This window comes from Galleria mellonella, unplaced genomic scaffold (assembly GCF_026898425.1).
Source record: "Galleria mellonella isolate WM207_F2 unplaced genomic scaffold, CSIRO_AGI_GalMel_v1 utg99, whole genome shotgun sequence".
Lineage (NCBI taxonomy): Eukaryota > Metazoa > Arthropoda > Insecta > Lepidoptera > Pyralidae > Galleria > Galleria mellonella.
The window spans coordinates 3,488,896-3,516,227 of record NW_026442184.1 but is presented as its reverse complement, the minus strand read 5'-3'; the positions used below and the strand labels follow the sequence as shown (position 1 = coordinate 3,516,227).

At 32.7% G+C, this 27,332-nt stretch overlaps 1 protein-coding gene across 2 annotated transcripts; it reads right to left on the bottom strand.

Moving 5' to 3' along the window:
- Window positions 1-27,332, bottom strand: LOC113513807 (pancreatic lipase-related protein 2-like). Of its 2 annotated transcripts, none has more exons than XM_052902933.1 (3): window positions 27,166-27,332; window positions 4,213-4,513; window positions 1-3,382 (listed from the first exon to the last, which is right to left on the bottom strand). In XM_052902933.1, the coding sequence occupies exons 1-3, from the start codon at window positions 27,287-27,289 to the stop codon at window positions 2,698-2,700; spliced, it is 1,110 nt and encodes a 369-aa protein (XP_052758893.1). In that variant the 5' UTR covers window positions 27,290-27,332; the 3' UTR covers window positions 1-2,697. The 2 variants fall into 2 exon arrangements, with proteins under 2 accessions (XP_052758893.1, XP_052758894.1); XM_052902934.1 differs by lacking the exon at window positions 27,166-27,332 and adding an exon at window positions 15,332-15,654.

Sequence of the window (27,332 nt, the reverse complement as noted above, 5' to 3'; positions counted from 1 at the left end):
ATAAAACCTTTATTTAATGTTTAGTTTATTGATATCCCAATTTTATTTATATATATCCATAGGTATATGTCTCTTGACATAGTTACTAGCAACTCAACCCGATTTAAAAAAAAAAACTGTTATCACTGATTTTCCTTGTGGAATTCGTTACGATGGACCAAATCTGTTTTCATCCTCATTGATGCCCCGACAACGTATCCTAATAGCACAGACAGGGTTATCATTCCATTCCCACCCATTAAAAATCTCTTAGACCTTGGTGCCCCTTTTAAATTTCGGTATCCCCTTCTAAGCTGGTACTGGTCTTATATAAAATTATTATTTTCGCATCTATTGATCTTATTAAGATCCCTCATATAAATTTTCCTCTCTCATGAACAGACATACTCTGGTTACAATTTTATTATAATATTTTAACATTCCCATCACTGACAGGAATTAGCACTGAAGTTTAAAAAAAAAGCGAATGCAACAGATCACAGTATGTTAAAAATTCTGGCTGTCACCGCTCATTTTTTTAATAACAATAAATACAATTTTATTGTATTATTAATAAGAGAGTTTCCTATACCCGATACTTTTTTTTTTATTAGAACCCCAAAAATAGTTTTATTACAAATTTGACATTTTCATGAATATGCTTACTAAATATCACTCAAACATATTATATACCTACCTATCCAATCTATCACACTTTTAATCCCCTCATTAAGTCTTAATTTTTAACAATTTGGCTTCATTTAAATAATAAGGAATACTTATAAAATATTAACTTAGAATGGCATCTGTACTAAATTTGTATGTAAACTAAATTTGTGTACTTGCTTAGTTATATTTAAAAATGTAATTTATTTTTTTTAATATCGACATTAATCAATTATTATGATGTGACACTTATTCTAAATAACACCATTGTTTTAAAAATTTACAATTATGTATCATGAAAACTAATTGAAATTTTAAATATAAACTGACCAGATTTTCGTACCTAATGATATGTTCAAAAATATAATACATATTTGAATTTCATTTTAATACTCAGTATTAAGAAATATTAAAATATAACAACTAGTTTAAAAAATATTATATAATTGAGCTATCAGGAAGTTATATTTTTTCAACCTATTATAATATTGAAATTTAATATTTCATTATTTGCCTTGCGGTTTATTATTTATCAATACAATTTTGTAGTAACTTAATACTTTTCTAGTAAATCTTTTTAATCGGTTTTTGATGAACCGCAAAAAGAAACTAGAATGTACCAATATTTTGGTAATACATCATTTAGCTTGTAAGTAAATAAATCCTTAAATTTGACGTACTTAAATTTAATAGTATAAGTACGTAATTGTTTTTGTAGGTGGTCGATCAAATTAATGTAGTCTTTACCATTTATCTAACAACGCAGACATAATAAACACCTTTGCAAAAAAATAGATTTTTTTTATACATAATTGTGAATACAATTATTGTTTTTTTTTTTATGCAACCTAGAATGGCAGAGAAGCTGACGGCCCACCTGACAGAAAGTGGTAACCGTCATCTACAGACATGAGCAATACCATGAACATAACCGAGTATACTGCTTCGCCCATGATACCCCCCATGCATTGTCATTCTTGAGGACTCAGGTGTTATTCCTCTGTACCCTGTAAATTCACGCTATATCCCACCCTTCAAACCGAAACACAGCCATGCAAACATAACTGCTTCACGTTAGAAACACGAATGGGACAGAAATGCCCAAGCAAACGACTTTTGTACAAAGTCTTCCTCTGATATATTGTTGATTATGAAATAAAATTGGTATTGGTATGGTGGGAAAATAATCATTACCCATTTTAGTTGTCGTCCATATCGGTCGAAAATCTATGTTAATTTTAATCGGCTGCTACATTTTGGTATTGTATATTGAATAACCGATAATAGACTTAAAAGTCTATTACTCAATATTAATTTTCGGATAACAGACTTTCAACATATTCATTATTGGACCAATATATAGTTATTATAGCTACAATATATAGATATTCCTATGTATTACTCACCCCTAGTGATTTCATAACGTTTGCAAGATTTCGTTCTTTTATAGCTGTAGTGGTCGTTACAATTGTATAAACAGCCTCCTTTAGACAGAGTACAAACGAATCTATTGATAGAATCGTTATGTAGCGAGTCTATAAGATAGAATGAGATGGCAACGTGCACTGACTTGTTTCTTCTTATGTGAGCGCTGAACGAACCGGTTCTATGGATTCGTATGTTGTCTACGGTGACTGTTATTTTTAAAATAAACAAAACGTTACTAATTAATACTAAAGTTATTACACAAGCAACTCTAATTACAAAATTAACAATGTTTCAATTCCTTGGAAAAATTTTAAAATAAATTTTAAATAATAGAAATATGGTTATAGTCCTCAAGAATGCTAATGCATTCTTGAAAAATGCAAACGCATTCTCGAAGAATGCTAACGCATTCACGAGGATAATTATGGGTATTACAGAGTATTTTGTTGTGTCCACAGTGCTGTTCACATCTATAGGCGATTGTTACCACTTTCCAATAGGTGGGCCGTCGGTTTGCTTACCATTCAATGTTCAATAAAAAAAAATAACTTTTATCTTATTGCAAAATGTCCACTTTTTTGCAAAGGGGTATTCACTAATGATCCATCATTTAAATATTTATATTTAAATAGTCATTACAAGTTTCGAATTCATACTTTTTAACATAGTTGAAAAAATTTCATATTTTCTTTTCAATCCCTTCTCGCCCATATAATATGGGAAACCATAACTTGTTGCTAAATAGAACACGCCCTGTTTAGTCTTATCAACGTTAAGACCGAGTAAATTAGTCACTAACGGTTGTCGGTCATAACAGTTCCTTTCTCTGGCCTGCTGCACTGAGTCACACTGCATTGCTATAAAGGAATCGGGATTTTGCAACGCTGAAAACCAAAGCGTATACGCTCTTATGTGACTGCAAAATATGTTACACGGTAACCAGAATATATCGCCAGGTTGATACTCTCCACCGTTGACGTAAAAATTTACATGACCTACTGGCGCGGCCATACCAAATCCATCGATGTTAGTCGCCACTACATCCACAAAATCAGCATCACTTCGATCCAAACGATCCTCCGGACCTAAGTTCCTGAAACAAGGTCCAGACGGATCCAGAGCAGTCAGTCTGGCTATAGTACTCCCAGTCAGTGCCTTGTATGTCTTTGCGACGTAACTCATAGTCTGCCCTCCGAGACTCAGACCTACTATCTCTAATTTCTTAGGATCGAATTCCATGTTGTAGTTAGTCAAGTTGGACAACATTTCACCTATGTGTTTCCCAACCGCCCGCATGAGTCGAGCGGTCCTGAAATGAAATTACAACCTATATTAGTAGAAGTAACTTTACAATTTTTAAACAATCTTTACCTTTGAAAAGGTTCGTAATTCACGTGTAAGTTACACTAAATTTTAGCCAATTTCAAACCATTTTTAATAGAAATATTTGCAAATGATATAATTTACTTTCATAACGTTTTTGTCACAATTGAATTCGTTATTTTTCTGACAGAATGATAAATAAGTTGATTACCCATCTTATAGAAAGAATGATTGCAATCTTACAGAAAGCATATACAGAAAATATAACAGTGTATGCAAGGACCTTGATATCTTCCAACAATCCTTGCAATGTTACATTGAGGCTGCCAATTTGTTACTTTAAATTTATAGTCGCTATTATTTTAATGTTTGTAATATCGAATGTTATGCAGAGCAGTTATTGGAGTGCAAATTTGATGCTGTTTTATGTAACATTTATCGTACTAATGTATTAATTTATGATCTGTTGCTTTGCTATAAATAAATAAATAATTAGAAAGAACAGTTCTTTTGTCGCCAGTAGACATAAAGAGTACCTCATTGGCTTCACACAATGTACTATGAAACTCATGGTACTTCTTATGCGTTTCCATTCCTGTTTATTTTAAAGATATTTCCTTTTTTATTTTCATGTGTATTATACTTAAAATCTTTACTCATTCTGAATCGACTTTCATCACTCTTTTTACAATCAATGTTTTATTTTTATATCGCTTCAATATCAATTTATAATTGTCAGAATTAAAGTCGATTTTTCATTAAACAAAATCTTAAATTATCCTTTACAGGTTACTAGTTACTTGTTAGTATACTCACACGGGATATTCCACTTTGAAAAATTTATTCATATCCACCAGCAAAACATTGTAACCCAGTCTTCTATAATTCGTTTCTAAGGCTGTTGCGAAAGGGTAATTTGGACTGTCCAAAAATCCACCCACATATAACATGGTTTTCTTGCTATAATCCATTGTTGGTTCATCGCTCAACTCTTTCATTTGATAATAGGAGTACCTCAGTCTACTCGATTTTGGTGGCGCATTTATCCCTAACACTGTGAATGTTAAATACTTGAGACTTTTATTTGTGATTGTTGTAGGTTGTTCTGAACCGGGACCTGTAATAGGAAATACACATGATTATTTATGTGTTTAGATGTATATAATTATTTGCATATGTTTTATTAGATACACTTATTTGTCACAAAAATTGTCTTTAGCAATAAGTCTACCTTTTATACTTTATTATAAGTGTAACATACATATATATAGTTGTATTATACTTTAAGTAAATAAATTAATAAATATATAATGCCTGACAATAATATTATTAATTTTACTTTCCTATTAATTTTTATTTACAATCATCTAAGTATTCACTCTCAATTTAAATTGAAAGAAATGGTATAATTTAAGCAAATTGTAATTATTAACTATACATGAAAATTTCTTGTACTACAATTATTATATTCGATTACCATCTTGTAACTCTATTGCGGAATGTAAAAATCGAGATTAAAAACCGAAGTTTATCATAAAAGGGTGAAAATTTGAAATTGTATGTATTTTTCAATGCTAAATGATAATAAAATAGAAATAAAAAAATTAGCAAAAAAAAATTATGGTGTGGTTTACCCTTATCATTAATGGATATAAAAAATAGATGTTAGCCGATTCTCAGACCTACCCAATATGCACACAAAATTTCATAAAAATCCGTAAAGCCGTTTCGGAGGAGTTTGGTAACAAACATCGCGACATAAGAATTTTATACTCATATATTAGATTCACTCTCTTTCTAGTCATGATTTGCTTAAAAAAGTTGAAGCAATTTTTAGATATTATTCTTTTTATGTATTATATTATATACTTAATAGTCATTTTATATATTATTTATACTTCGTAGAATTAATTTTATTTTCACCTATATATGGTAGATTTCATAGTATATCCAGTCATGCTAGATAGCTAGCTAGTTAGTTTGAAACGAGGTAATAGGGAGGAAGTGAGTAAAGTTCAGCCTAAAATCACTTAAGCACACTTCAATGGTTTGTTTTCAGATAACCGATCCAAGGATACGATCAATGTAAACCGTGTTAGTTAACTATTATCAGTAAGGCGAAACTAAATAAGGACATCATTGTGGTCGACCTTATTGTATTTATGTTATTCTTTTAACAAATTACAAACACCCGTTGACCATATTTGGGTTATAATTATTGTTAATATAATAATACTTATTTGGCCCAATCTGTCAATATTTGAAAATACACAAATGAGTATGTGCAGGTTTGCATGTAGAGGAAAAATTTATCGGAAACATTTTTCGTAGAATACAAAAAAAGAACGCATCTAGTAACGACTGGCTATTTTTTTCCGATGCTACATCTATATGTATAAGATCTAAATAAATAAATAAATATTTAAACGTTTATTTCGTGTGATCTCGGCATAAAATAGGCCACCCTTTCCTTTCCAATGGGTGTCATAAGAGGTGATTAAGGGAGGGCGAGGGATGGGCAGCAGTATCTCTCTTAAAACACCTCCAAAGCCTAAATACGGTTGCCAATCGAGGTAACTACTGGCAAAATCCTAGTGTATTATTACCAGAGGGAGACTTTGTACAAAAGTACAAAATACTTTGTATTCTGTCCCTTTCTTGTTTCAACCGTGAAGCAGTTGTGTTTGCATGGCTGTGTTTCGGTTTAAAGGATGGGATATGGCGTGAATTTACAGGGTACAGAGGAATAACACCTGAGTCCTCAGGTATGCCAACGTATGAAGGGTATCATGAGCGAAACAGTATACTCTGATATATCCATGGTACTGCTCATGTTTGTTGCATCACGCAAAAACTACTGTAATAAATTGGAGGCAGTTTTGACAATTATACTTCTGAAAGATTTACTTAAAATTTGGTGTAAAATAGACGAAATAGTATACTCTATTATGTCCATGGTACTGCTCATGTCTATAGGCGACGGTTACCACTTTCCATCAGGTGGGCCGTCAGCTTGTTTGCCATTCTAAGTTGTATAAAATTCTTTTTAATAATTATAGCAAATAAAAGTGTAACTAATAGGAAGTATAGACAACTGTAATATTATTCAGATTGGCACAACTATGTTAATGTAAATAAGGACAATCTTATTATGTTTACATTTTATAAGTATAAACACAATATTTTATGCTTATAAAATACATATACATTACAAGGATAATAGTAAATACTCGTAATTAGGTATCAATAAATTATAATTTATTAACTCGTGACAATAAAAAGTCAAGCTATGTGTGCGCACGTATCAACTTTGTGTATAAACTGTAAATAAACATAAAAAAAAAATTAAATTTATAATTTTAAATAATTTGTTAATTTAAAATAAAATTGTTTAATAAAATACCTTTTTATGAATAATGATGGAATGGTAACCCCGCCTGCGTGTCGACCTCCACGTGGAAACCATCGTGGTTAATTCTAGTTGAATTCGTCAGGATAGGCTAACTGAACTGTTTGTATCCTCATCTGTCACCTCTCACTGGTGCTCCACCAGTGTATATCGATAGCACAGGCGATGATATGGTAACCTACCATATCATTATTACTCATTACAAAAAACTCTCGCCTGCGCTGTCAGTATACATTGACGAGACAACAGTGATAGATTATAGGTGAGGATGAAAGCAGGTTAGTTAGCCCATCCTGACGAATTCAACTAGAATTAACCACGATGGTTTCCAGAGAGAACCACTTGCAGTTCGAACGGATAGGGTAAATTGTCAGCAATGGGGATGTTAGACCCCATTATTAACAATCCTATTATAAAGTAAATTGTAATCTAATCTATGTCTCTACAAACAAAAATCTACTGACGTATATATTGGTATTTTAAAATGGGGAGGAGAGGCGTTTGGGAAATGTCCATCTGAGGAATCCACCCCCAGGATACGAACGGAACTTTTAACCACGGTAATAGATATATCAGACATATAGTGACTCTTTACGCGGTCAGGCCTTTGCTAGAAAAATATATTAAATACACCAGTTGATGTCATCATCATCGTATGATGATGATAATAGATCAGCGAGTGACAAGAGCTATATTTTATTTTAGAAACATCCTGCAAAGCCAAAGCAGGCCTTTAGTACTATATCTTTCTTTGAAGGAACAATACACAGTTTTCATTCGTTCAGTTGAGCTCTGCTCTTTTTTTTTTACAACACAGGGGGCAAACGAGCATGCGGCTCACCTGATGGTAAGTGAAAAGATGGTAAGTGCTCTGCTCTGCTCTGCTATGCCTAATTTAAGGTAAAAAATTAACAATCTGATTATCTATCTATCCTATTTAAGAGCTGCGCTCTTGTCGGTGGAGCTCTTGCCACTCACTGCGATTTTCAGCGAGTCTCTTCACCTCTTAATACGACACGACATCAACTCCTTCCTTGATCTGCCTGATGTAACTGTGTCTTGGTCTCTCTCTTCCCTCTATCTTACCTTCTATTATAATGTTCATAAGTTCGTCGTGTCGTATCAAGTGTCTTCTGTCCAAACAAACTTATTTTTATGTACATAATAGGAATTAATTTTGGCATGCCATGCAATTACGGCATCTATTTACTTTTACATTTTTTTGTGTATGTACATGATGCGTCATCAATGCAAATTATTATACTCCTGCTAATTATATTTACCTTCTAATACTTCAATAAAATCGTTTCCGTAAAAATAAAAACTGCGTAATGAAGTGGACATGAATAAATTGCAAAATTTATCCCAAATCTCAATTCTTAAAGTAAATTTCTGCGTATGTTTTAATGGCTAATAATGGAACAGTATCCTCGCCCGCGGTAACGGTATACGTTACCGTTGGCGTGAATTTACTGGGTACAGAGGAATAACACCTGAGTCCTCAGAAATGGCAACGCATGGGGGGTATCATGGGCGAAACAGTATACTCTGTTATGTCCATGGTACTGCTCATGTCTATAGGCGACGGTTACCACTTTCCATCAGGTGGGCCGTCAGCTTGTTTGCCATTCTAAGTCTATAAAAAAAAAAAAAAAAAAAAAATACTGGTGGGGCACCAGTGAGGGCGATAGTTCAGAATGAAAAGGTAAGTCAGTTAGCCAATCGTGATAAATACACCTGGAATTCAGCACGATGGTTTCCAGGGAAGACCACGTGGGGGGTCCCAACAAAGTATATTGCTAGTAATAAGACAGGTAATTCGCATTACTAACAATCCCTCCCCCCCAGACTGATAGCTTAAATAGGCCACATTTATAATTTATTAAATGTACTTAAATGTAAAAAAAATTACTAATAATTTCGTATCATATAAGAAATTATAATCCTTAGCATTTATCATTTACATTGATCTAGGATATAGTAGGTCATCATCATGTCAGCCGTTAACTAACCACTGTTGAATATATGCCTATCCCTATTGAAGAATTTTGTAATTCCTTTCAAAACGGGAAATTATTTTCCTATGAATGTCGTAAGAGGAAAGAAAAGGTTGGCCTACGTGACGACCGTGGCGGTATATATATATATATATATATATATATATATATATATATATGATAATTATATATATATATATATATATATATATATATATATATATATATATATATATATATATATATATATATATATAAGTACATTAAAAATACAAGTAAATACAAGTAAATTTACAACACGGAGTTATGTATCGACAAGATTTCACTTCACAAAAAAAAAAACAATTTTAACTCCGCTAAACGGCAGCTTCAGTCTCAAAATTAATAGATATGGAACTGAGGAATCCAACCGATATGTAAGTAAATCCTTTCGAATTAAAAAATAATTATCAATGTCGATACAGAATTAACGAATAAAATTATGTTCTTTTTTTTATACAACTTAGAATGGCAAACAAGCTAACGGCCCATCTGATGGAAAGTGGTTAACCGTCACCTATAGACATGAGCAGTACTATGGAAATAACAGAGTTTACTGTTTCGCCCATGATACCCCACATGCGTAGGACTCAGGTGTTATTCCTCTGTATGCAAGTAAAGCATGTTCTCTCTCTCTCTCTCTCTCTCTCTCTCTCTCTCTGTTTCTTTGAAATCGCTTAAAATACAAAAAGATATATGCACGGAAAGAAGTACTCAGTACACGTTATATTTATTGTAAACATATCGTACGTGATGTTTGAACATTTAAATTCTTACAGTGTCAACGACACCATAACAATGACAAAAGAAAGCCAAATTCAATAACATACACACATATAAATGCACCTTTTGACCTTTTGATGAGTATATATTGTTTAAAAGAATAACAAAAAAATAACAAGTGAAATATTACTTAATGTTTATTTTTTTATCAAAAAAAATTGCAAAAATAACTAAATTTGTGTAGAATTAAACAATTATTAAAAATATAATGACTCTAATTATTTTTAAAAATGTATTGAAGATTAGCTAATAAGTTATTACGTATGTATGTAGTAGGTGAAAACTCAATACTGTACGCGGAAATTTCAGAAGTAGGATACTCTGATAGAACAGCATACTCTGTTATGTCCATGGTACTGTTCATGTCTATAGGCGACGGTTACCACTGTCCATCAGGTGGGCCGTCAGCTTATTTGCCATTCTAAGTTGTCTAACAAAAAATTAAAATAAAACAATAAAATAGAACATTTTTACATAGCACATCCATATAAAATAAATCAAATTTTAAGTTACCTTCAGATATACGAGTATATGTTAACTGTGAGAACCGCATCCAGTTTTATGCAGTAGTTTTTATGTGATGATCCAACAAACATATGGACAGCCAGCAAATTTTTAAAAATTATCCTTTTGAATTTTTTGCTCTTATTAAGACCCCTGGTATGTATTTTCTCTTAAATATCTCACATGTATAAACATTGTTTAGTTACAATTTTATTAAATTAGAAAAATATCACAAACATTTTTGTATTCAAACAAAAGGAGCAATCGATTTAGAAAATCTTCTGCTTTTACAACAGACCTCAAAAAATATGAGGTTCTTATTTCGTTTTTATATTTTTATGTTTGTAACCTCATAACGCAGTCGGTTCTAAACCAATTTGGAAACTTCCTTTTTGATTTGAAAGAACTTATAGATTGGTTCCATAAAAAAAATATCAAAATTGGTTTCGTTAGTTTAGTTTTTAGACTAATATAACTAACTGGTTTTATCACAACTGGCATCAGTTTTTTTCGGGGCATATAATCTTTTATTATATTATTTTAATAAGAAAAATAAAAATATAATTAATATTAAAATAAAAAAATAGGGTTATTAAAAAAAATACTAGCACTGAAAACAATCGCAAGTGCAAACCAAATAAAATTATGACGGCGACCTTACCGGTCACGGTGTAGTGGTTAACACCTTTACTAATGATAGTAAGTTCAATCCTAGCACAATATAAAAAATTGTATTTTTTTGATGGGTGAAAATGGTATGGTAACCCCGCCTGCGCTAACGGGATATGCTGGCGGAGCACCAGTGAAGGGTGATAGATGAGAATGAAAACAGGCCAGTTAGCCCATCATGATGAATTCATCAGGAATTAACCATGATAGTTACCAGGGGGAACCACGAGGAGATCGACCTGGTTGGGTATATTACTAGCAATGGGATTCTCAGTCTCCATTACTAACAATCTCTTTCCCCCAACATTTGTATTAAGAATAGTATTTTTTGGATAACATGTATACTACTTTTACGCGCGACTTCGTCCGTGTGACTGGATCATGTTGATTGCTCGGGGTTTAAAGAAGCCTATATCCTTCTTCGCTCCATATAGTATGTGGATACTAAATTTCATAGCGATTGGTTAAACAGTTAAGGCGCTAAAAGATAACAAACAAATAAACTCACTTTCGCGTTTATAATGTTAACAAGGATGTATTTACGAAATAAAATATTCAAATATGACCGTCAAAATATCTGTAATATGCGTACATCAGTACGTACTTATTATATTTGTGTATTATATATAATATATATGTATCTATTTATATGTATTTACTTATATATATTTTTATTTATTTATTTATACCTATTGGTCTTTTCAATTGTAAAGACATTTTATTTATTTATTTTTAACTATAACATTTAAATCGATTGGTACACATGTGTGACTGTAACTACTAATGAACTGTCAGTTTTCTCATATTGTGTTTGCTGGAAGAAATCTCTATTGGAGATAAGCTCGACTTTGTGCACTATTGTGTTTGTTTTTACGTTTTAATAACCTTTTGTGTACAATAAAGAATATTTTGATGTTACTTAATTTAGCAGCTAATGACACACTATATAATACAAGTATATTACTTATTATTTCATTTACATTTGACTTGAACGCATTTAGTACACTACTTGGCCGTATGGCCCCAGCATAGAATAAACCACCACTTTCTTTCTATTTCGTAAGTGCCGACTAAGGATGGGCGAGAGATAGACTGCAGCATCCCTCTTAAAACATCTGTAAAGCCTGACTGCGATTGCTAATCCGCCTCCCAAGTGTGGCAACCATTGGCAAAACCCCCCAAGAGGGAGACTTATGTACAATAGTGGACAGTTAAAGGCCTGATAAGATGAAGTGACGAGTCTTTGCGAAATCTATAGCAGGACTTTTTCTGCATTTTCCAAAACAATTTTAAACTTTAAACAAAACAAACCACATGTCGTAAGCTATGCAGTATAATAATTAGCGATTTAACACACTTACCTAAATGAAATTCTATCATAATTATGATATTTTTTTTACTTTATGAGTTAATCTTTTTTTTTTTTATACAACTTAGAATGGCAAACAAGCTGACGGTCCACCTGATGGAAAGTGGTTACCGTCAAAAAAAATTTTTCTTTTTATAATATTTATTTAAATATATTATTTAACATAACACAGCCATCAAACTGTTTCACGTTGAAACACGAATGGGACAAAGGCTCTTTTGTACTTTAATATATTCAAATTATTTTAATTATAAAATAAAAATATTATTTAACAGTTATTTTCGGACGAAAAATCAGTTATTTTGGTCTAAAAATTAAACTATTGAACGTATTTTAATAAAATTACTAACAGAATGATCTGTATGTAGGTCCTTTCAAATAATAAAAGAATTTCCCAAATGGATTTAAAAGTAACGAAGTTATGAAGTTACAAACATAGAAAAATAAATTCAAGTGATTTGAGAACTTCCTTCTTTTTGAAGTCGGTAAGTGGTTGTATATCCAAAAATCTATAAAACAAGCTACTTTGTGTGAATTCGATACAAGAACTTACTTTATTTGGGTAATATTGAATGCGGAAATTTCACAACAGGATTTTTCGTATGCGTTTATTAATGAATATAAAATATGAGAATGAATGAATTTAATGACATGGCAATGAACCGATGTTTATATTTATAGTCTCGTAAACCTACACGCCTGTCTTATTAGTTGACAATTTTACCTTTTTACTACGATTAACGTATACCGGTAGCTTAGTTAAAAATTATAATCAGAATATATAAATAGATAGACAATTTATTTGCATTACTTACAGCACACAAAGGGAGACTTTGTACAAAAGTCGATTGCTTGGGTACCACTGTCCCATTCGTGTTTCTACCGTGAAGCAGTTGTGTTTGCATGGCTGTGCATGGCATGCTTTCGGTTTGAAGGGTGGGATATGACGTGAATTTACTGGGTACAGAGGAATAACACCTGAGTCCTCAGGAATGGCAACGCATGGGGGTAATCATGGGCGAAACAGTATACTTTGTTATGTCCATGGCACTGCTCATATCTATAGACGACAGCTACCACTTTCCATCAGGTGGGCCGTCAGCTTGTTAGCCATTCTAAGTTGTATAAAAAAATAAATAAGTAAAACGAGATAAAAGAATGGAAAGACAAAAAAAAGCAACAAAAAAACATAAAGCAAAATATTTAAAACAACAATTACCTTCTTTCATGCGTGTGCCATAGTAACAAAAAAAGGGTCACAACTCAGTTTATTGCTTTGCACTCAAAAGAGCAAAATACTAATATTCTGTTGTGGCCAAGAATAATTAATTGAATAGACAAATATCGGCGAACATTTTTGAATTCAAATTCGAATCATCTTTATTCAAATATACTTGTTTATAAGCACTTTTAAGTCGTAATTTTTTTAAGAATTCAGGTTTCAGAATTTTGTTATCTGTTGTGACGGGTTCGCAAAAAACTCAACAGTTGACACTTTTAAATCTCTGTTCACATGTTTTGTTCACAATGTGTATTTATTTAAATATACTATGTCCATTACAAGGTCATTAAAAAACCCGTGCTTGATCAATTATTATCATGCACATTTATCAATATAAATAATATAAATAAAACATTTTCTTAATTAGTTTTATTTTATTTGTTTGGAAATGGGAAATGAGTTAGAATTTAAGATTGTTTTCACAAGTACCTAATAATTTTATGTAAGGCGGCTCTTTTAAGCCCAAATTTACGGAGCCAGTAATCATTAATTTATTATTAGGCCTATTCTATGTAGGGACCATAGTCCCTACATAGAATGGGCAACTCCCTCCGTTCCCGTGGGTGTCGTAAGAGGCGACTAAAAGAATTTAATAGTCAACAAATGGGCAGCAGCATTTCTCTTAAAACATCACCAAAACTAAACCACCAGTCTGCCTTTTAAGCGTGGCCACTACTGGCATAACACCCTAATAGGGGAGGTTTTCTTTTATATAACACAGGGGCGAACGAGCATGCGGCTCACCTGATGGTAAGTGACTACCGCCACCTAATCACAAGTGGTCACCCGCAACACCAAAGGCATTGTAGGTGTGCTACTGGCCATTTAAAAAGAATATGCTCTTTTCTTGAAGGTTATGAAGTGTATGTGAAGGAGTGGACAGTTAACGGCTGATATAATAATAATAAAACTCCATTTACATTGACGAAACTATAAAATTGAATCTATGCAACCACCTTGAAGTATCAACACATAATAAAATAAATGAATATTCATAATATTGTACACTTATTTAAAATAGGCCTTCATATCAATAGCTAAAATACATTATAGGGTAAAATTTTAAAATTTATTCAACCTAAATTATTTCGATCGATCGATTTGACCTAAAACGTTCTTGGGTTGCATAGATTCCATATAAATGATTTTTTTCATTGCAATTGACGTGGGCCTACCCAGATTTACATCAAAAATAGCTGGGGATGAGATTTATCACGATTAGTCTGTAATTCTATATAGAAAATAAATTAATTTATATTTGTTTTTATGTAAAACTTTCTTATAGAATTTTATAAAATATTTATATAGAGGAAAAATAAAATATCATTGGCTCTATAGCCTTTTACAAGCCAAACACTGATAATATAAAAGTTATTGTGTAACAATTACACAAACAGCTAGATGTTCTTAGATAGATAAAAATAGACTATATCAAAACTATATTCTTGATTAACATAATAGCATACTTTATATCTTAATCTACGTGAACAAATTCGCAGAATACAACTAGTATCTAATATATTTCATTACATTTGTACTACTTCGCACCTTGTATACTTTAGTAAAGTATAAATTAATCCAATTATAAATCAAATGTCGCTACTTCCCTAATAATTTTTCTTATTTTTGGATCGGTGTTAAAAATTTTATAACAAAGCTGAAGTTTAAATATGTTTTTGTTACAATAATATGTATAAAATTAAGGATGCGGCCTAATATGAAATTATAATAATATCATAAGGTATCCAATTTTTTGCTACAACTACCTAATTAATATGTAATTATATTACGCGGTGTTAATATTTCAAGGCAGCAAAATAATAGAGTTAACATAAATATGAATAAGAATTATATTTGCACCTTAAATTAAAATTTCCACTTACAATCTGCAAGATATCCAGCAGGATAACCTTCCAAAGATTTCGAACTATACATTGTTGTCACAACACTAAACAATATTGGCGCGAAAAACAAATATGTCACAGATAACATTTTCAATTTTTTTTTTTTTTTCTATATTTAAATTACGATTCACATTAGAGGCACAAACATTTCAGACATTTCGAAATTCGAAATATAAAATATTCTTCTTTTTATTTGCCTAATGATAACCGTGCGTGCCACACGTGCCAGACCCTCTGACAATCTGACCGTACCTACATACGGACTCTATATTTGCTCTTCGGCATGCACAACCGCTAATAATTCATTTAAGCCTTGAATCTATTAAATTATACCATTTTTTTTTTCGAATTCCGTCATTGTAGCGATGACTCGATTTCAATGTAACCTTTGCCCAGAATTTAATCCAATGTCATTATTAGTAATGTTAGGTAGTAAGTAGCAGTTAGCCTTTATACCTATGTCAATCAAACACGTTTTGATTTAGAGTCTTGCATATCAGAATATACAAATGGAAGGATTTATTTCGAAATAATATTATTTCTTTTATTAATTAATATTATGAAATAAGTGCATATAATGTATTTTTAAACGACTACAAAAATATTTCTTCAAAAATAATACACTTTTTTGCCATCAGGAGCACGAACTAAACAAATCTATAATTTTTTTACATGATAATGAAATGGTAACCAGCCTACGCTATAGATATACGCTGGCTAAGTATCAATGTGGGATGACGGACGAGAATGAAGCAGGTCAGATGGTCCATCGTCACGAATTTAAAAATAAACCACGATGGTTTCCAGGGGGAATCGCGTGGAAGTCGACCTGAGAACAAAGTCTACCAGAGGGAGACTTTGTACAAAAGTCAATTACTTGGATACCTCTGTCCCATTCGTGTTTCTACCGTGAAGCAGTTGTGTTTGCATGGCTATGTTTCGGTTTGAAGGGTGGGATATGGCATGAATTTACTAGGTACAGAGGAATAACATCTGAGTCCTCAGGAATGGCAACGCATGGGGGGTATCATGGGCGAAACAGTATACTCTGTTATATCCATGGTACTGCTCATGTCTATAGGCGACGGTTATCACTTTCCATCAGGTGGGCCGTCAGTTTGTTTGCCATTCTAAGTTGTATAAAAAATGATTGTATTCCACGAAAACCTACTGTACCTATGGCAAAACCAATTTGATTTAAAAACTACGCTACTAAACCAAATTTAATAAAATTTCTATGGAACCAATTTATAAGTCTATCTGTAAGATAAAAAAAAATCCCAATCGATTTAAAACTGACAAAGTTATGAGGTAACAAACATAAAAAAAAACAAGCAAATTGAGGATCTCCTTGTTTTTGAAGTCGGTTGATAAAAAAAAACTAAATACAAGCAACAAAATAACAATTCCACAGGTAATTTTATGAAACTACCGGCACAATTATTAAAAAAATATTACTTACCTAAAATGGCTGACGACTGAAGAAATGCAGTGAAGATGAATCAAAAAACAAAAACAATAAAAAAGCTAAAAGGTCGAGTGGTAATTGATTTCCTGTATCATCAGTTACATGCAAACGTCACATGGGCTATCATTTAATACTAATAAATATGTTAAATGACTCTCTGACGGAAACAAATGTACCCACTCGTATAAAAAATTTAAAAAAATTAACTATATTAATTACCTTTTACCCTCGATTTTGTATCCAAGTAATTACGTATCAAAATAATCCAAGCGATTTTGATACTAGACAAATGTAATTTTAGACATTTTTAATTAATCATATTTTCATTATTTTTTAGTTTTAAACTATTAACTGTCTACTGCTAAACATAGGTCTTTCCATAAGAGTGGTTTTGTCAGTAGTTGCCACGCTTGGCAGGAGAATTGGAAACAGCAGTAAGACTTTGATGGTGTTTTAAGAGAAGCGCTGCTGTCCATCTCTCACCTCGTTAAATTTCCTTAGCCTGCTCTTAGTTTTTCTTTTTCACGGGAATGGAAGTTTTTTTTATACAAGTTAGCATGGCAAACAAGCTGACGGCCCACCTGATGGAAAGTGGTAACCGTCGCCTATAGACATGAGCAGTACCATGGACATAACAGAGTATACTGTTTCGCCCATGATACCCCCTTATATACCTATATCCCACGCATTGCCATTCCTGAGGACTCAAAAAAGGTGTTATTCTTCTGTACTCTGTAAATTTACTGCCATATCCCTTCCTTGAAACCGAAACACAGCCATGCAAACACAATTGCTTCACATTAGAATCACGAATGGGACAGAGGTATATAAGATGTAAAAATACAATAAAATATATTAATTAAGGTAGCAAAACAAGAGAGGGTTAGATAAAATAAAAAGTGGATGTAATAAATAAATAAAAGTCGAAATGGAAGGTATTTTTTCGTCGTCTACTTCGTGGAGTGCATGGCTAAACGAAATGAAATACAATACATACAAGATTATGATTGGATAAAAGTCCTAGTGAATTGTATCTATTTTAAGAGAAAGTATTTGACGTTTGAGTAAAAATCAAAATTTTAATGTGGCAACCCTATTTTAATACTACAATGTATTATAAAACTCTTTGTATCACTTCCTACCACATGTATGATGTGACGAAACGTATCTATGGAAAGCCATAAATTAACTATACGCGGTAAATTATTTTACAATGGTAGTTCTAAGCAATTAGCTTAGATAATTATTCGAAAGAAACTGTTGTTTAAAAACACATCTGATCTAATGTTTAACTTGTCAATAAGGATCTTGGATCGTTAATTCGCAAATTACCTATACATTATGTCTAATATGTGATTTTAAAAAGTTGCTAATTGCTAGTATATACAAAACAGATTGACGTTTTTCGTTTATTAACGACGTAATTCTCGGAACTGAAATGTAGATAGAATCTAAAGACGTGAGATCATAAAGACACATTAATATAAGAATTATTTACGATATTTTATTATTTAAAGTTTCATATAAATACATTATATTTTAATGTAACGACAAACGGGCGGCTCGAATTGTTGACGATTGGCGCCTTACTGTCCGACTCGATCCACTGAAACTGCGTAGAGATGTGCATCTTTTACCGAATTTATCATGGGGAGTGTACTGAGGAATTGTTCGGATTGATACCTGCTGCTGATTTTCGCCATCGTACAACCCGCCATAAACTAAAATTTCATTCCAACCATCTGAACGAGTCGCGGTCTTACACTGTGCGTTTTTCAAGACACTGTTTTTCACGCACAACCACGCTTTGGAATCAAAATTCAGCAGCAGTATTTCCGAACCGATACGACAACATAACCTTCAAGAGAAGAGCATATTCCTTTTTAAAAGGCCGGTAGCACACCTGCAATGCCGCTGGTGTTGTGGGTGATCATGGGCGGCGGTAGTCACTTACCATCAGGTGAGCCGCATGCTCGTTTGCCCCCTGTGTTGTAAAAAAAACGGATTAGGTGTACGTTTGTATAGGAGAAAGCTCGCCTAGTTTCGAGACACAGGCTCGCGCTCGCGTCACGCTCACTCATGTTTAAGGGTCCCGGATAGTCCCGAAACTAGTTAGGCTTTCTCAGCTTACAATTTAATAGTTTAGTTAATCCGGTTGTTTTTATATTACTAATATATTAGAATATTTGTGATATTAATGTTTAATTCGCTGTGTAGGTCCCGGCATGGGTCACTCAGGATGGGCAGCAGCGTCCCTTTTAAAACATCTATAAAAACCTAACTGTAACTTCTGGCAAGTATTGTTTTTAATATTAATTTCATAAAACAATTTCATGCTACATACTACATAACTGTTACGTAGTATGAAATTATTTTAATTTAGCTATGACGTAGGTGGAAGCCTTGAGTAAATCATGCTCAGTAAAATGTCCAGACAGGTGGTAGCGTGGCGGCTTATTGAGTTTCCTAAAATATGATTGAACACAATCATAGCTGGCTCATGCGTCGTACTCGTGAACGGGTGCTGCCTGTAGGGACTGGTCTGCTCTGGTCACTGAAAATGATTTGTTTTATTGATTTCTTTGAATTATTATACTATATATATATATATATATATATAAAATTTTATCATCTGATACTGCTTAGTAGTTTGTATTCATACAAATTCATTATTTATATAATTTAACTTTTTGCAAAAAGCAACAGATGAGTTTCTTGCCTGTTCTTCTTGGCTGAAATTGTATTCCAAATGGGAAATGAAAAAGTGACGTAATGAAAAATTACTATTAAAAAATGTTTAAATCTAAGTTTACTTGAATAAATAGATTCATTTTCTTTCTCTCTTTCATAACTGATTTAGGCCTTTTTAAGGCGCTGGACCCTCTGGATAATAATTCTATTAATATTATAAATTCAAAAGTTTGTAACGATGGACGGATGGATATTTATTACTCTTTCACGCAAAATCTATTTATTATTATTTATTTATTTCAAGTAAACAGTTACATAGACAGTATATATTCTTAGTGCTGCGAAACTGCATTGCAGTTTGTCTGCAGCTTTGCGCTCTTGTACATACAGCTTTTTAAATAATTATAAACTTATATTCTAATTCTATATACTAAACTTATATCTTTATACATACATATACACAGATATGCATATATACACATATATACACATACATATACATACAGACACACATGCATATACTAAGCGGATATATATACTCTACTAAACGGATTTAAACGAAATTTGGTACACGGATAGCTTATATCCAAACTTAGTACATAGGATACTATACACACTTATTCACGCGTGAAGCCGCTAAATACAGCTAGCTTTAAATACGTCAATGGCCTGGTCAATTGATTCATTCTGTCGAGTTTGTTTCGACACTATTCGTAAATAACTATGTAATTAATATATACAGTAAGATTGATTTAGTTAAAAGGACAAAGAGCATAGACTACGTATGCATTTTTGTCCCTGAACACACCTTTAATCGACATTTTTTACTCACGCTGTACTCTCTTGAACTACAATATTTTTTTCTACAAATTGGATTTCCATACAGGGTTTTGTCTAATCGCAGACTAATACTACTGCAACTTATGAGTAAGTGGCGTCCTCTAGTATCAAAAGTGCTAATTTCGTTGTAAACGAAGGCTCTAACTTGAACGTGGCTTACCGGACAGCGACTTTGCTTGACCTTCAAAATAGGAAACTAGTGAGGGAATTTTTTAAGCCTAACACAATGTGTCCAGTATAAAATATGTACGATACGATATGCAGAATTTCTTTTGTGATTTCCGACATATCTTTCTTTGGAATAAATCTACAATTTAAATTTTTTTAGAACTACTTCAGTACTGTTATTTATACTGCGGTAGGACTATTCCTAAGAATGAAAGAAAGAAATATTTTTATTCTAATAAACTTAGATTTAAGTATTTATGAGTAGTCATTTTTTTTAATTTCTACTTTCTCTATAAACACGAGTAATGCCGTAATTTTACGTGATACCTATAGAACTCTGTCATTTCTTAGAACTAAGATGTTAAAGTTTCCACTGAGTTATCACAAGATGTATTTCTGCTACACAGCAAAATTATAATACTGGTAGGTGCCTACAAGACCCACCTAGACATTGTACAAAAAACTGTTTTAAACTTTCATCACAGTTGATTTCATTAAACGTTTAATTTGATCAAAACCATAGACAAGAAGCCTGCGCAGTAAACGTTTCTGCATGTAAAATTGTTACTGCGCATGTCACGTGCTACAAAATCGTGTCCAAGCTACCGACAGTATAGACGGATGACTCAAACAAAAATATGTACAAAGAATTTAGAAGCCTTCTTAATTAGACAATGGAACTACGTCACAACCCTAAACAAGGGCAAGGCTATTTTGGGATCTCTCTTTCGTAACACGCCCAGCAATTACGAAAAATTGTCATTTATTACAGACTAAGTGGTCATTTGAACAGTTTGTCGTATGTTGATTTACGCACAGATATACGCACGTACGTACGTACAATCGACAATAAAATAAAAAAAAAATTCTAATGTTCCTCACCGGTGATACAAACAGGTGTACCTAACAGTTATCTAAAACTCGTTTCTTGAGTGTTCAACCTTACAATGAATTTGTGGTTGGCGAATTTGATTTTTTATTATAATTTTATACAGTACATAAATATTTGTTTTTTAATTGGCAATCTAGTATTATATAAAAAAGGTGATAAACGTCACTTTTTTTAATGAAGATGAAATTCCACGTCAATGTATGCTGATGGTAAGCAATAAAGAGGCACCAGAAGAGGAGAAAACAACGAAGAGTAGATAAGATCAGGATAGTTGACAGTGATACATTTACTAACAATAATTACAATGATTACCACAGGGATTGACCAGAGATCGGCCAATTAGGCTAGCAATGGGGCTACTAATCCCCATTATTAACAATAAGGAAAGGCCCTAACACACACATGTTGTATGAACACATGCAACACGATTTATAAAAAAATAAATATCTTTAGAACAGCGCAAGTCTTTATTATTGAGGGTTAAAATGACGTGATAAATAGGATGAATGAATGAATAAATTAATTAATTAATTTTATTGCTAAAAAGGACTATATTATTATATCAGCCTTTATTAGTCTACTGCTGTACATAGGCCTTCTCCTATTGAGATGTTTTGCCAATAGTGGCCACGTTTGTAAGGCGAATTGGCAACCGCAGTTAGGGTTTAGTGACATTTTAAAAGGGACGCTGCTGTACATCCCTTTACCATTAAGTTCCCTTAGTCACCTCTTACGATACCCACGGGAAAGGAAGGAGTGACCTAATCTATGTCTGAACCACATGACGTCTCTATAATTGTTAATTATTGATAACTTTCTTTTCCTTTACAACGAAACTTAGAGAATGCGAACATGACTAATTCACGATAAAAAAACTCCATTCGTATCAAGGTAAGCCATACGCGCTCTACTATTTCGCGATAGAAAAAACCTAAGACCGTCAAGGTGAGATAGTAGATACTAAACGAAATTGTAGCACTCAGGTTTCAATGCCCTCAATTATGCAGGCCGAATATATAATTCATAGTATAAAATTTACAGGGTACAGAGGTTTACAGAATAACACCTGAGTTCTCAGGAATGAAAACGCATGGGGGGATGTCATGGGCGAAACAGTATATTCTGTTAGGGTTACTAGTTTTTACTAAAGTTTCCATCAGGTGGGCTGCCAGCTTGTTTGCCATTCTAAGGTGCATAAAAAAATTCTATAGTCTATTTTAGAAGAACGAAATAATAATGAAACTCGTGGAAAAAAAGAGGAAATATCTCGACTTGACTCACAAGGTGACCGAAATTAAGGAATAGCCCATTCTATGCTGGGACTAAACGGCGTATATTTAAAACGATGAATTATGTTAATAATATTATACAACAACTAATTTACAAATTATTTAATACAAATTATATGTTTTTTCTTGTTATTTTCCTTTGACCTTAGTCTTGCTATCGAAATAGTAGCTATCGACCTGCATCGCCGCATAACGTAGTGTAAGGCGATTAACATTTCATTGTCATGACCAGTGTCGTGTTCATTCTATGTCAATGTCATAATTACACATCTCTTAATATACATATACACATATACACACACACACACATACACACACACACACACACACACACACACACACACACACACACACACACACACACACACACACACACACACACACATATATATATATATATATATATATATATTAATATCGTAGACATGTCCTAAAGAGACATGTCTTAGGACTATGGTGTTATACTTTCATGTCATATCTATCCTTCAAGCCGAAACAGCACAAGAGAAGGAATTGTTAGTAATGGGGTTTAACAAGAGGGAGACTTTGTACAAAAGTCGATTGCTTGGGTACCTCTGTCCCATTCGTGTTTCAACCGTGAAGCAGTTGTGTTTGCATAACTGTGTTTCGGTTTGAAGGATGGGATATGGCGTATATATACACACACACACACACACACACACACAGTCCTATATATATATATATATATATATATATATATATATATATATATATATATATATATATATTAATATGGTACTGCTCATGTCTATAGGCGACGGTTACTACTTTCCATCAGGTGGGCCGTCAGCTTGTTTGCCATTCTAAGTAGTATAAAAAAAAACAACTTCGTTTCTAATAATACGCTTTATCAGGTCGACCTTCACGCTTGCCCCCCCCCCTGAAAATCTTCATAGTTAATTTAATATTGAATTTGTCAAGATTGGCTAGCTGACCTGCTTTCATCCTCACCTAAAACTCTCACTGATGCCCCGCCAGTGTATACCGATAGCTCGGGCGAGGTTACCATTCAATTTTTACTTATTAAAAAAAATACAGCTATACAAACACAACTGATTCACGACAGTAACACAGATCGAACAGATGATATGATGAAATCGATGGAGCAGGATGGGACAGAGTCGCAGATGACTTTTGTACCAAATCCCTCTCTGGTATATCTATTCATGGCAATATTAACAATATCTTCGTACCGATCAAGAGAGAAAGAGATTACTACTGTACCCACCTACTCGTGGGTGTCGTAAGAGACGACTAAGAGGGACTTAATGGTCGAGGGATGGGCAGCAGCGTCCCTCTTAAAACATCACCAAAAGCCTAACTGTGTTTGTCGACTTACAATTACCGGCAAAACTCCTCTTATGAGAGAGGCCTGTGTTTAGCAGTGAACAAATAATGGCCGATATGATGATGATGATGATGAAAAAATACAGAAAATAAGAAACACTGATATTAGTAAGAAAAAAATCAAAATAACAGATGCTCTTCAGTATTGTATGAAACAGGAGTGGAGATGGGCAGGTCATATAGTGAGGTACAAAGATAAAAAGTGGACTCTCCAAACAACAAAATGCCGAGGTCCAGCAGGAAAAAGAAGTGTTAGAAGGCAAAGAAAGAGATGGGGGATGACATAATAAAGACAGCAGGAAAAAACTGGACAAATATTGCTACAGATAAGAAGAAGTGGAAAAAGATGGAGGAGGCTTTTACCCTTGGGGACCACTGAAGTGAATAAAAAGCTATAATAATAAATAATAATAATGATGATGATGATGAATTTTTGAATGGGACAAAAATGTAATAGTAACTTCGGCAATAAATGAAGTCCTAAACCATTGGGCTAAATCATCGATTCACCGAAAATTCAGACGAACTGCAAACCTCCCTTTCTGTAAGCACTTACTAAGTAATTAATTTACTTATTAATTCACTCTTGCGCCACTTACCTACTTTTATCTGTTCTCCTTTAACCAAAGATTGTCTGTAAGAGATTGCCCTAGCAATAAGACCGCCTTTTGTACCTTTATGTATATATTTTAATCTGTACTTCATGCTACTGTATTTCACTTGAATTGTTTATATGTCATTGTTTATTTTATATTTCTGGTGCAATAAATATATGTTATCTATATAGGTGCTGATCATAGGTTGTAAATAGGACCAATAAAAAAACCGGTACCAACACAACCGGTTTAAAAGCGTCATTCTCTAGCGTATACGTAGGTACATGAAAATTATAAAAATTTATAAGCTAGTATATACCTACTATTAAAAATCATAATTCACAGAGCAACACAATAACAAAAATATCATAAAGTAATGGAAAATTTGTTGTTTGTTTGCTACAATAGAAACTGAAATAGTAAACAACACATATGGTAAATGAAAATTATCATGCGTCAATAAAAAAAAAAAACATTCAATATTTTTTTTTTACTATATGACAATTAATAAAGTAAATAAACCTATATATTTTTTTTTATCTATAATAATTGTTTTTTTTTTTCGTTTAAAAACAAAACCGATAATAATAACCGTTAAACCTTACTATTGTTATAAATGAGAAAATTGGTGTAGATGGAGGGACAGTTCTCTTTCAAGCAAAAACTATTGAACAAATTCGAATATATAAATTAATACCAGAGGGAGACTTTGTACAAAAGTCGATTGCTTGGGTACCTCTGTCCCATTCGTGTTTCTACCGTGAAGCAGTTGTGTTTGCATGGCTGTGTTTCAGTTTGAAGGGTGAGATATGGCGTGAATTTACTGGGTACAGAGGAATAACACCTGAGTTCTCAGGAATGGCAACGCATGGGAGGTACCATGGGCGAAACAGTATACTCTGTTATGTACATGGTACTGCTCATGTCTATAGGCGACGGTTACCACTTTCCATCAGGTGGGCCGTCAGCTATTTGCCATTCTAAGTTGTATAAAAAAAACGTTTCGATTTACTATTTTGGTCAATACAACATATCTACTTACCTACTTCCAATTAGCGAAAACATTTTCGGAAAACAATTTGCATTCTGACTCTGCGCGGGATTGTCACGAAGTCGTGATGACTACATGATATGCATACGAACAATTCGTAATTCCAGTATATATGTCTGTTAGTCATTCAGACAGATAGAGGTAGTAGATTAACAAGATTATTGACTGAGATAAATTTAATTCTACGTAGAACGGTGCTAATATAAACTTGTGTGATGAATTCCTTTGTGTTCCGAAGCTTTATCTTGAGGAATACCACGAAAATAAAAAAATTACGAGTAGCACCGCAAAAAAACTAGTCTTCAATCGTGACAAAATTTACACAGAAATAATAATTATTAATATTATAAATGTAAAAATTTGTTTTTTTGTTATTTTTTTTTATACAACTTAGAATGGCAAACAAGCTGACGGCCCACCTGATGGAAAGTGGTAACCGTCGACTATAGACATGAGCAGTACCATGGCTATAACAGAGTATACTGTTTCGCCCATGATACCCCCCATGCGTTGCCATTCCTGAGGACTCACATATTGTTATTGTTGCCTTAAAAACTTAACCGATCACTATGAAATTTAGTATAGACCCGTGTTTCCCAAACTTTTTTGTGCCATACCTCACTTGAACATTTCTAAAATTTTTACGCCCCCATACATAATTTTTCTCGACAAAGTTTACTTGATGACTCTAATTGCCCAGTTGATATTTTGGTAACGTCAAACGAAATTATACCTAATAAATATTTAAAGCATTTTTTTTTTTTTTTTTTTTGTTAAATTTGGCACCGATATCTACTCGTAGCATTGCATTTAAATGGTCCGAAGCAAAAGGGGGGGAGCAATCTTTTAATTGCCCCCCCCCCCCTTTACTATCAAATTGCTCCCCTGTGGGGTGTGGGCCCCACGTTGAAAAACACCGGAATAGACGGTACTATATAAGACAAAGGAGGATATATTCTAGTTTTAATTTCATTTAAGAAACATATCCTGGTCACGTGAACGAAGTGATGAATAGAAGATAGTATGAAAACAAAACCCTATGTCTATTGCAAAAAGAATCATTTAAATTTTGTTATAATTATTGAAGACGATATCGCTTAACGAATGTTTACCATCATTGTATTGCATCAACACAAACCTATAAAAAATTCTGAGCGTGAAGTAATTTGATTCTTTCTGTAAACGATTGTTAAGATATATATATATATATATATATATATATATATATATATATATATATATATATATATATATATATATATATATATATATATATATATATATATATATATATATATATATATATATATATATATATAACCAAAAAGTCCAATATTAATAAGAACAGCCTCCTATTAGAAATTGAGAAAAAAAAAAGAAATACGTAACTAAAAAATTCAATTTTATATATAAATAAGGACTACTAGGTACTATGTCTCTAGATACTCACAAGCATCTTCCAGAAGGCTGATTGTGTCGACCTCTTGGCATTTTACAAGTACCAATAAAATACAATTTAACAAAACAACCACGCTGATTAAAATACCATTTAAATTAAATATACCAATCGACATTTTATATGTATTAAAAAATTTGCTAAATATTTTGATGATAAAA